Source organism: Otolemur garnettii, unplaced genomic scaffold (genome assembly GCF_000181295.1).
Source record: "Otolemur garnettii isolate 467f Iridium unplaced genomic scaffold, OtoGar3 scaffold00083, whole genome shotgun sequence".
Classification (NCBI taxonomy): Eukaryota; Metazoa; Chordata; class Mammalia; order Primates; family Galagidae; genus Otolemur; species Otolemur garnettii.
In genome coordinates this window covers 1,950,930-1,963,497 of record NW_003852478.1, presented here as the reverse complement: position 1 = coordinate 1,963,497, position 12,568 = coordinate 1,950,930, and the positions used below count along the sequence as shown (strand labels likewise).

General features: G+C 38.8%; 1 protein-coding gene across 1 annotated transcript in view; it reads left to right on the top strand.

Annotated features, from left to right (window-relative positions):
* Positions 1–1,538: 1,538 nt before the first annotated feature.
* The window catches only part of GNPDA2 (glucosamine-6-phosphate deaminase 2), a 25,505-nt gene continuing 14,475 nt past the window's right edge, over positions 1,539–12,568 (top strand). The window contains exons 1-4 of the mRNA XM_003794582.3: positions 1,539–1,591; positions 4,450–4,611; positions 8,218–8,319; positions 9,037–9,219. Of these exons, the coding sequence (XP_003794630.1) occupies positions 4,488–4,611; positions 8,218–8,319; positions 9,037–9,219 (409 nt within the window). The 5' untranslated portion in view covers positions 1,539–1,591; positions 4,450–4,487. The remainder of the gene's footprint in view (positions 1,592–4,449; positions 4,612–8,217; positions 8,320–9,036; positions 9,220–12,568) is intronic.

Sequence of the window (12,568 nt, the reverse complement as noted above, 5' to 3'; positions counted from 1 at the left end):
AATGCTCATTGTCCATAATCATTAAATCAGAGAAATGCAAATCAAAACCACCCTACATATCACCTAATCCTAGTAAGATCGGTCCACATCACAAAATCCCAAAGTTGTAGACATGGAGAGAGAGGAACACTTGTACATTCTTGGTGGGACTGCAAACTAATACAGCCTCTTTGGAAAGAAGTATAGAGAATCCTCAAAGAACCCAAATGAGATCTCCCATGTGATGCAATCCCGCACCTAGGCATCTACCCAGAAGAAAAAAAATAATGTTATCATAAGGACATTTGCAGGCTTGCGCCTGTGGCTCAAGTGGCTAAGGCGCCAGCCACATATACCTAACATAGTGGGTTCAAATCCAGCCCAGGCCACCAAACAACAATGAGGGCTGCAACCAAAAAATATCCGGGTGTTGTTGTGGGCGCCTGTGGTCACAGCTACTTGGGAGGCTGAGGCAGGAGACCTGCTTGAGCCCAGGAGTTGGAGGTTGCTGTGAGCTGTGATGTGACAGCACTCTACCCAGGGGGACAGCTTGAGGCTTTGTCTCAAAAAAAAAAAAAAGAAAGAAAGAAAAGAAAAGAAAAAATAAGGACATTTGCAGTAGATTGTTTATTGTAGTTCAATTTACCATTGCCAAGCTGTGGAAACATCCTAAATGCCCAATCAATTCAGGAATGGACTAACAAATTGGTATATACATACCATGGAATACTATTCAGCCATAAAAAGATGGTGATTTCACATCTTTTGTATTAATTAACCTGAGTGGAGCTGAAACATATTCTTCTCAGTAAAGTATCACAATAACGGAAAAGCAAATATCCCACGTACTCAACACTGGTATGAAGCCCGCAGACAATCTAATTCACACCCACAGAAGAGAAAAACTCATTTCAGTTCCCGTTGGGGGGAGGGAAAGGAGAGAGGGGCCAGAGGGAGGAGGGTTGGGCGTGTGGCCACTGAATGGCCATACAGAGTGTATGTACACCTTTTGGGTGCAGGAGATAGGTCTAAGAGGGACTCTACCTAACACAATCAAATATTGTGATTTGGTTGTTTGTACCCTCACATTAACCTGAAATTTAAAAAAAAAAAAAAACACTTTGATGAGCTTTACTGATGCAAAGGGCTTAGCTGCCACTGTGTTTACAAGTATGCATTGCATTTGAGGTAGAGAGAGAGTGGAATTCATAGTGCCCTTATAAGCCAAAACTATGTGTGAGCACCGCAGTCCTACATGTGGAATCTACTGTAATTCAACTTCTGAGTGATGCAAAACAAAACAGCAGCAAGGTGACGTCCCCCAGTGCATTTTCCTGCACTCGGGTTAAACATCATCATCATCATCATCATCATCATCATCATCACCATCGCGCCACCGTGGTGGGCGCAGACTCACGTCTTCCCAGCGCAGCCCGTGGGCGGCAGCGCGCATGCGCGGCGCCCGCCAGCTGCGCGGCTGTTCCTCACGGCTCCCGGGTCTGCATCCGGGTCCTTGGGCTACGCGCTCTGCTCGCCGGTCGGGGCGCTGGCGGGTTGCGGGGTGTCGGCTGTTCCTGTTGTGCCGATGTCTGAAGAGCCGGTGGGTGTGCCGGTGAGTTTAGGGGTCAGCTCCGAGGCGGACGGGAGCGCCAATCCGGCTGGCGATTGCGCGCTTCGGGGTTTTTGTGCCGGGCCGGGGAGTCCCGGGCGCCTCGTGGCGGGGCGCGTGGGGTCCCAGCCTGGACCGTCCGCCTAATCCTGCTGGGCGTCCCCTCTGCGTTGAGCCTCCTGCGGGAGGAGACTTCCCTATCCCCTCCTCTCCCGACTCCCTCCAGCCGCTTCTCCCTTCGCTTCCTAAATCTTCGTAGCGCATCCTCCTCTGCACTCGGTCCGGTCTGCGGAGCGCGGCTGCACCTCGCGGCCGAGGCGGGTCTGCAACCCCAGCCGCCCGGGGACCCGCCGCCGTCTCTGCTCCGCACCCCTCACGGGGACGGGTCACAGCCGCAGCCCGGCCACCCCGGCCCTTTTCGCTCAGGTGCAGCGCGGTGTCAGAAAAGCTCCAGAGCACAGATGCTGGGAGTCTAGATTTAGTCTTGACCCTGCCACTGTCACCTGAGCGGGACAGAAGCTCCCATCCAGCTCTGAAGTTCTGAGATTTATGCTCAGCAGCTCTTTCCCTGAGTGATGCCCATCCGAAAATGAATCAGCACCTGAGGGAAAAGGCGGGGAGTGGTGCTGTGTGGTTTCTTAGTGCTGTCTGCTCAGGTTGCCAGAGAATTGCAGGAGGCCACAGCAGTTTGGATCTTTGAGGACTGGCAGAAAACTGCGAAAGGCACATCTTAAAAAATCAGAATAAATGTGGTAAAGACATTCTTCTTTCCTCTTAGTGAGGGGATTCGTTTGAGACTTCTGGAGGTGAACTCTGTGCCCTCCAAAAAACTTTTAAAAAACAAAAACTTGAATGTACCTTGGTCTCAGAGACATACTTGAACATCTATCTGTGTGGTGAAGTGTTGGTGTTCTTTTCCAGATTTAATCTGATTATAAGAATCACCTCTTGATATTTGTGAAAATACTAGTTCCCTGGACTTCACTTCAGGTCTGTTGAAACACTATATGTGCAGGGAGAGGAACCCGAGAGTCTAATAGTTGAACAAGAGTCCTAACTGATTCTCAATGGGTAAGGAATATTTGGAGCAGGAATCTTTGAGTCAAATGCATTTAGGTTTAAATCCAGCTCCCGGGACCATTCAATAGCTTTATAATTTAAGCATATCTGAAAATTGAGGACAGTAATTTCAACCTCAGAAACTGTTAAATTAAGTGATTCTAAGCCCTTTTCTGTACAGTCCTTCTCTTAATCATTTTGGTGTCTATCAAACCTAACATCATGCTCAGGATAGAGTAGGTCCTCAAGCCCAAGCCTCAGAATACGCTTGGAACACTCGAATGCCCTTCCTCTCCCTCACTTAGAGCTTTTTTACTTTTATTTTCAATTTGTCAAATGCTCATATTAGAAGTAAATCTATCCTCTGATAGTCATAATGGCCAGTAATTATTTCAGATTCCATAGTGTATCAGTGAAGTTCTCGTTGACTTAGATTATTGAAATATTTAAATGGAAGCTGAGTCCAGTTGTGGGCCTGAATATATGACTTACTGTATAATTCGTTATCTGTGAATACCACTTCTTGTTAGTTACTCTTTAAGAATTTTGAGTCATGGTGATGATAATTTTTTGTCATTATGCCAGAATTCTAAATCATGTTTTTGAGGACATCAGTTAGATAACATATATTCATTGTAATAAGACCTTCAACTTGGCATTAATTTAAAATATTGACTTATTACTCTATATAAAGTATGTGGGTGCAAAACTCAGGAATGTGGAAGCCTTTGTTAAGCAAGGATTGAGGTTGGTGACTGATCCGTTTAAATATAAAATTAAGAATTAAAATATGTGAATTATGGTTATAGAATATAGTGTAAATTTAACAAATCTTGACAATATAAAATTAATATACCTTACTGAAATGAGGAGGTGCAAGTTAGCAGAAGACTACTAATTTCTATATCCTTCATGATAGTAGGTCAATCCACAGTGTCTAAAATGGAATTAGATTGTTTTTAAATGATTCTGATCTCTTAATGTTTGCATAGTAATTTTTCTTATCCCTTGAGTACTCTTTAAGGAACTAAAATTGCTTTCTGTGAAAGAAATCCTGTCCCCACCCCGGGATCAGCAGTTTATTTAGTTCACTTTGTTTTCTTCCTCTTCTTATTAGAATAACATGTGCAGTATCACCCCGTTGCCTTAAGATTGCCTTAATTTGAATTCTGGTTTTATCACTAGGTATGTGACCTTAGTCAAATTGTTTGAGTCCCTTTATGCCTCTAAAACTGGGCATGTTATTTACTTCACATGATTGTCGTAAGGATTAATACAAGCACCGTTGTCCCTGGGTAACCATGAGACAGGATCGGAGAACACTGAATCCATGGGTGCTCAAGCCCCTGATAAAAAGTGGTGTAGCGTTTGCATAACCTGTGTACATCTTCCAGTATACTGGAAATCATCTCTAGGTTATTATAAATACTTAATGCAATGTCACTGCTGTATAAAAATTGTTACACTGTATAGTTCAAGGAATAATGTCCAGGAAGTCTGTACCTGCTCATTACAGATTCAACCATCCATTTTTTTCCCTCTGAATATTTTTGACCTCAAAATTGGTTGAATTACAGACTTGGCATCCACAGATACAGAGACCAATTGTACCTAAATGACTTAGCCCCTGTCTGCTCACAAGAGAACAGCTATTATAATGCTATTTTTAAAATAGAGATTGTTTATGTATATGTGCATATCCTTCTTAAGTAATGTCCTTTATGAATTATCAGTATGTATATTATAGTTCTGTTTGAGTGTCTGTGAATTACTTAAAGTGCTCTATAATGGAATCTTCCCAGGTTTGAACTTTTTGTCCCGGAAGCTGTGCGTCACCATAATGAGGCTTGTAATTCTTGATAACTATGACTTGGCTAGTGAATGGGCAGCCAAATACATCTGTAATCGCATCATTCAGTTCAAACCTGGACAGGATAGATATTTTACCCTGGGTTTACCAACAGGTAATAAACTACTTTTTCCATTTTGGATACTAAATTTGTATAATTAAATTATAGGTTTTCTCTTACTCGAATACTTCTCCCATTCATTTCTAGCCATCTCACCGATTGAACATAGTAGTAAACATAGCTACAAAATATACACTTAGGTGTGTATGTATATATATGTGTATATAGTATAATTTCTACATTTTGGTGCTATTTCTTTTGTTAAACTTTTTTCTCACCTACCATGCCAAAATGCAATAGGAAATACTCAGCTTAAGTGATGGTTCATTTTTTATTATGTAGTCCTTTTTCTAGTGGCCCTTTGTTTTGGGGAACAGTTTTTTGCTACTCATTGTTTTAGTAGATTTGCTCTCTTATTAATCATTAAGAGGTATCAAAAATGTGTACAGCTGCTCTTTTACTTCCCATCACCTGCCTTGTACTCTCTTACTGTCTTACTAGCCCTTTGCTTTTTGTTTGTTTATTTTTCTTCTATTATAGAAGTATTGCACAGGTGAAGAATTTGAAGACAGGTATGTCTTCATAGAATGAACATAAGCTTTAATTAGATATTTTGGATTTAATTTTCTTTAAGGATCTCTTTCAAAAACTTACAAAGTGGTGTTGTTTGATCTTAGGGCTGGCACAGAGAGTCAGACCTGGAATGAGAGCTGCGCTTGCTGAGTACAAGGCATTCATTCTGTGCCCCTGAGTCTCGGTTTCCTTCCTTACCTGTACGAAAGATGCTGTTTTGAGGCCCACTAAGATAGTGTGTGTTTTTCTTTAAACAGAGAATCTTCTCCTGCTCCTCCCGTCAGACATTCTATTCCATAAAAGTTAACTCATCATTTTTCTCCACTTTGGTAATTTCCACGGATAGTACTCTTCAAGTTGATGTTTTTTGTTTTTGTTTTTCTCTTTTAGTCCAGGGCAGTCACATCTTGCTGAGAATGGCAGAAGGAGATCCTTTTTTTCATTAATTCACGCCCTCGGCACCCTCAGTGCTGACCCGTGTGGTTGGACGTGGTTTCTATATACTTTGCATTCTGTTAACCTGTGTTGCACTCAGCCTGCTCATCTGATGTTGTCTCTTAATTATGATTCAGAAGTAAATAGTAATTTGAATGTGGGGCAGAAAAACTTCAGAGAGTGCCAAGGTGCCAGCAGGGGTAAACTCACTGTGTATTATTAAGCTTACAACTTTTACTTCCTTTGGGGCAATACACCTGCCAAGGAAGTTCCTCAGGAAAACCTTTGTTGGTGTTTTCCATCACTCTCCCTTACTGACCCCTGATAGTGTTAGTTATGGCCTCCTCCCCTCTCCACTGCTTTTGAAACTTGAACATACATGTCAGTAATTGCAAGTCACATGCTATGTTGTAATGATCTCCCTTCTAAGCACAATTGCTGGGGCTGTTCTGTTCCGTTTATATTTAGTGAAGTGATCTTACTGAGATTGACCTTTAAAGGCTAGTATGCGGTGGGCCTGATGTGCTTCCATCCTGATTCCCACCATTCCCCTGCACTGAGGCCAGTTGGACCACTTGCAGTTCAGAAGAATAGGCCTGAACGTGCTGGCTCTGGATTGCTCTCACTCCTGCTCCTTAGGTAGAGGTTATGTATGTTATGTATGAGCTCTGGAACTACACAGTCTAGATTTGCATCTCTGCCTCACAACTATATGATGTTTGGCAAATTCTTTAATTTTATTTTTGACCCAATTCTTTAATCTTCAAAATGGGAAAGATAATGCGAGTTTCCCAAGATAGTGTGATTTACACAAGGTAAAGTATAAGAACACCAGCACAGCGTCTAGGCACATGGTAGAGAAACATCATCCGTGAACCTCCTGCTCCATACGGTGTCTACTCAGTCCCAGCTCGCCCCATTTTGTTGGAACTTTGCCCCTCCTTTGAGACTCAGTGGAGATGCCATCTTCTTTCATTTGTCTTCTTTGATTTAATGGAGTCCTCCAGAATTCTTTTAGGTTATTCTCAATAGTTCTTCCTTCTGCCATGGTTATTTTGTATTTGCTTATTTCTATATTGAAGTTCTCATAGGACAGAAAATAATCTTTGTTTTATCTGAATCATAGATTTAGCCCTTGCTATGTGTTAGTTTTGTACTTATAAGACTATTATAAAGCAAATATTTAAATGAAGTTTCTTTAACGGGTTCATTCTATACCATATCTTTTTTTTTTCCCTTCAGCCATATTGATTAAAAGGTTGAAAATGAAGTTTTTGGTACCACCGTTGTGACACTTCTCACGTTTTTATTCATATATCTTTAAATTGAGGGAATCCTATAACTCTTCTCTTGACATTGAAAGAGCAAGATCCATTTATGCTTCTGGAAAAGAAGAGAAAGTGTATTTATCCATCTTTTAGACCAGTTTCGCGTTAGCAGGCTATAGCTCTTTGAAAAAGAATAGTAAAATTTAGCCACAATATTTTTCAATTATTTATTGCATTTCAAAACATGTTTTAACATATTTAACATTAATTTTGGCTTAAAACTTAGTTTTAAGAAAATGTATTACTCTGGTTCTTTGAGCCTACATACTGTTGACTATTTACAGCCAATTTACTCTGTCATCTCAAATAAGAGGCTTGCTTTTTATTACTCTTGATTTCCTTTTTATTTGGTTTTTGCCAGAGTCTATTTAGTGCCGTCAGACTTCTGTACTGTACTTGATTAGAAGTTTTTGGTGCAGACTTTTTACTTTGCATTGTTTGATTTTGTGATGGTGATAGCTTAGAGGTCAGTACTCCAGCCGGGATTGGGAGTCACTTATTAGAGTGTCGTCGTCTGGCCGTTCAGTTTGAAGTTAAATGAAGAAAATATAGCAGACTTAGAAAATAGAGGGAGCCCATCACAAGTATCTAAATCCATTATTTTTATTTTGCTATTTCCTGAAGCACCATTACATCTCTTCAAATACCAACTGATCTTGTACAACATGACACAGATGACATTATTGTATAAAACAATAAAAGCAGAAGCTGATGAAGTGTTCAAGGCCCAGCTCCCATTTCCTAGAAGTCCTTTATCTTACAAACAGACAGCACTCTTCCTCTTTGTACAGGCTGAGTTGACAGGAGGTGAGAAACAGGAGCCCCAGTAAAAAAGGTGTGAGGGTAAAGCTGCGCACTCAGCCTTTGCCGGTTGCAAAGTCTGTTTTGAAAGTGGAGACAATATTTAAATTTAGCTCTGGTTTCCCTTTTGATTCAGTACGTGGTCAACACTTGACCTATATTTGTGTCTTCTTTTGTGTAAGAACTCCAGTTTTTCTCACAAAAAGAGAGAGATGTTTTTCTATTAATTCACATGTACTTACTGTCTATAGATTTTTAATCTTGGAAGTTACAGTTACATTCCAAACATCTTAACAACTCAAGGATAATTTATAAACTTTAATTTTTCAGAGATTTCCAGCTTTATTTAAGGTATCTTGTAAAGAGACTGATTTAACATATATTTGTTCATTGAATGTTATATAAGTTAGTATTTGCTTAATAAATTAAAAATATTAAATGTCATTAAATAAGAAAAGGTATGAACTGTTTAAAATAGAGATTTTCAATTTGTGTTAGAAAATGGAATTTTTATCTGTTTTAGGGAGTACACCTTTAGGATGTTATAAAAAACTAATAGAATATCACAAGAATGGAGATCTTTCTTTTAAATATGTGAAGACCTTTAACATGGATGAGTATGTAGGTATGTATTTGAATTTATTGAATATATCATTTGGATATGTGTTACATTTTGAATAAAAGAAATATATTTTTAGAACATTATTGTATTTGAATTTATGTTTTGAGTATACTATGAATATACTTCTAAAAATATACTATGTTGTGATGAGATTGGGAGTTTATGTAACACTGCGTGTGACAGTAACACAGCATAGGGGACAGAACGCAGGACCAAAAATCAAAACATTCTTCGTTGATCCTGGGTTTTGCCTCTTACGAATCGTGTAACTTCAACCCAATCTGTTCACATTGCTCAGCCTCTGTTTTTGTTGTTTGTTTACTTCAGAGTGAAAACCAGTGTTGTGGAGATGAATTAAGTAATGTGTATATAAAATTAATTAGTAAGTTAAATACTTTTCAAATCGGAAGATATTTATTTATTTAGCCATGAAGCTTTTGTGATTTATTGACTATTAACTTCCTTTAACTTGCATAGAAATTCTGTGTTACAGTTTAGATATAGGAAGATATTTTTACTGGTATGGTAAGTGATACCAAAGGAATTTTGAGGATTCAATATACTTTGCACAAATTATGGGACTAATGGGGAAGAATATGGCCAACGTTTCAATAGAAAGGGCTAATTTATTTGAGCTTAATATATAAGTCAGTTCTATTGCCTAAAAGTTTATGTGTTTGAGAAGTATAGTGATTTTTATTTATTTACTTAACTATTTAGGCCTTCCGAGAAACCACCCCGAGAGCTACCATTCTTACATGTGGAATAACTTTTTTAAGCACATCGACATTGACCCCAACAATGCACACATCCTCGATGGGAATGCGACAGATTTACAGGCAGAATGTGATGCGTTTGAAAAGAAGATAAAAGAAGCTGGGGGAATAGACCTTTTTGTTGGAGGTCAGTGAAAACATTTTGTCATTAATTGTCACGTTTGAGTTAGATGTTCTAAAATTTAAAAAAAAAAACCTTATCGTGTACTGTAAATGCTGTGACTGTCTATGGTACCCATCTTTGCTGTTACTGGTTTCTGTTTTTCTTTATTCGGAAAATAATCTCAAGGTTCATATTTTAATGCTAAAACTGACAGGTGGAATTGTTGAGATTGTGCCTTTAGAGAAAGGTCCCAAATCCTGGTAAACTCTTCTAATTTACCTCTCTGTCAAGCTGACGGTTTGCCACACCTTTCAAAATGAAAGATCTGTTTCTTTTCCCAAATGATAGCTTTATCTCTTAACATTTCTTTAAAACTTTAGCCCAACCTACGTATAAATTATAGATATTGAATCTAACAGTTTGCATGAGGAGGAGGTGGAGTTTAACAGATCACTTAAATTGCCTCATCTCACTGAGAAATCAATTAATAATATAAGACTTTTTATTTATTATCAGTCTGTAGTTATAAATATGAGTTGAAGCTGTATAAGTGTCTTAAGGAAATGTGTGACCAATTTTCCCTTGTACTTTACGCGTATGGGTATGTGTGTATCGTCCATTGCTGGAAACAGGAGGAAGAGGTTTTTCCTTTTGTACTAATACCTGTTTTTCTGTTGTCAGTATGAAGCATCTGAGACCTGATTGCTATAAGAATAAGATAACTTCAGCTAAACTAAAACTAGAATTGTTTGTGCCAGATTTTTAAATATTCAACTAAAAATACTAATGTTCTAAATTAACATTAAGTAACCTGGACATATGTTATAATTAGTTAGAAAACTGCTCAAAGTTACCTGAATTAGATCTTTAGTAGCACGGTATTGAAGTTAATTTGTGGGTGAAGTGACTAAGTGTTGAGATATTTGGTTGCCCTTGTGCAAAATTTATTTTTAAGTTGGACTACTTACTATCTGTCCTGGGGAAATTGATTGAGCTTCACTATAATTAAGTCACTTGTAAAACAAGATTAATATTAACCATTCCAAAATTTGTAACAATTAATCATGCTATAACATGTATAAAGTGTATAAAATACCTTGCACAGTGGTTGATGTATGATTGGTATTCTACAGTTATTTTGGTATTCTCTTTCTAAGTATACATGTTGAAATAATTGTCTGTTCAGTTATTGAATTCCCTAGGATTTTTATGAATTACCTCTGAGGACATTACCTCGATCAAAAGTGCAATCTTCTCCTTGAAATTTTTATTGCTATCAGCACAGCCAGTGACATTTACTTTCTAGTACAGATGGAATGATTATTAACATGAGTAGGGATCCAGGTTTTTGCTTTTCAAAATAGAAAGTTTATCTGTGTTTTAAATAAATATTGCTAATATCACTTCAGTAATCCTAGAGAATTTATGTACATTCCATTTGGTACTTGACTCAATTTTGAGATAATTACCATTTGCACTGCTCAGCGTCAAAGCTAAAACTATAGATTTTTAAAGAATATCTGAGGAGGGCACTAACCACCTAGTACTTAGGAGGTTCATTATTTGAACTGGCTGCTTGAAAAATGTCTTCATTTGTGAACTTGTTTTTTCTACTGTTAATTGATTGATCTTACATTAAGGGGGATCCATGTGACAAATCTCTTCTAGATTCAATGCTAGGAAAAAGAATTTACTGGAGCAGGGAGCAAAGGGTGACTGATAAAAACCTCTCTAACTCTTATTTTGTTGTTTGGCCTGCTGTCCAGAAAGTACACATAGCTTAATGTAATGTTTAAGGTTTGAATTCCCTTAGAACTCAGTTCTTTCCCCATAGCTTTAAGTCATTTTTTCTTTCTTTTTAGTTAAATTTGTTTTTGATAAATTTCCTTTTTATAAACCACCTAAATTCTCCCTTTGAAGTAGATTGTGCATAAATTATAATTATTTATGTCTGTTACTGACACTAAAAAGAAATTGACTTATTTTTTAACCAATTTGTCTTAAGCTTCTTGTAGTTGTCTTTCCCTGCACTGTCCTCCACCCCTGATAAAGTCATTGTGAGAGTTTCCCTGCTTTCTCCCTGGAGTTCCTCAGTGGTCAGGTGGTGGTCCAGGGTCTGGCCTGTGCTAGGTGCCGTCTGAGTGAGGTGATTACTCTGTGCTCAGGGAGAGGAGAGCGGCTCCTTGCGTTTGAGATGCTGTGTTGTTGGGTGTGCACTTGTGAAAGACTCTTGTTTGATCCTGGTGTTTGTTGATCTAGGCTTATCATCAATGGGTTATTTAAGATAAGGCTTGGTGTTTGGGTCTTACCACCTGCCCTTCTTTTGTTCCAGGGTTTGTTTAATAAAAGCACTAAGAACTGTGCCAAGTGGGATCAAAGTGTCAGCTTTATTAAAGGTAAAGTTGGAATAGAGATTGCAGTTTGGGATGGAAACCAGAAGGGGGTTTTCCACTCCTCTCTCTGAATTGGAAATAGTAGAATAAGAAGAGCCCAAGCCCAAAAATCCAGGGAATTAGAGTAGAAGTTCCTTTCCTTGGGTAGAGATAGGAAGTATTTAACATATACTCCCAAAAGTTCTTTTCTTCCACTTGAGGGCAAGAATCTGGATAGCAGGGTAAGGTGTAGCGTGTAATCCCTAACTTAACCCAGCAGTAAGATATACAAACATGAAATTTTATAAATAAAATATAAATTATTAACTTTAAAAATATTTTAACATATTTCTGTTTTTAAAAAATGAAATAAAACACCCGAGAAAAATTAACCTTCTGATTTGATTGCGTGCTTGGATTTTCTGGTTTGTTAGTAACAGGAACTGGCTAGTGGAACCAAGAGTAAATTAATTGGAATGCCTCTAGGGTAACCTACAAAATGCAGGGAGAGTGGGAACAATCAGGTCTTTGGAAATCAAGAAGCAGAGGCCTTGAGGTCTCAGAGTGAGGAGCTCATTAGCCTTCCCAGGCCAGCTGGCGTCCAGGCCTCAGCTCTCGGTGCTTCTCCTTTGATCCCTGGTCACGATGTTGGCCCAGAGAGATTCTGGGTTCGGCTGGAGTGCCTTTCTCCAGGCCCCAGTCACTCTAAGGAAGATACAGTTGTTCAGACCCCTGTAGTGAGGGGAAAAGAGGAGACGAGAAGAGGGTGGGAGATAGGAAGAAACTCCCAGACAACACTGAACATAAAGTCATTTATTCAGCCTTATTTATTAAGTGCCTCCTACGTGCCACGTGCAGTTCTGAATGGTAGAGTTTAATAATGAAGATAAAGTGCTTCCTTACATGAAGGGCACTGGTACATTCCGCCCCTCATCACATGAATGGTAGGGATTAGTAATGAAGATAAAGTCCTTCCTTACATGAAGGGCACTGGTACATTC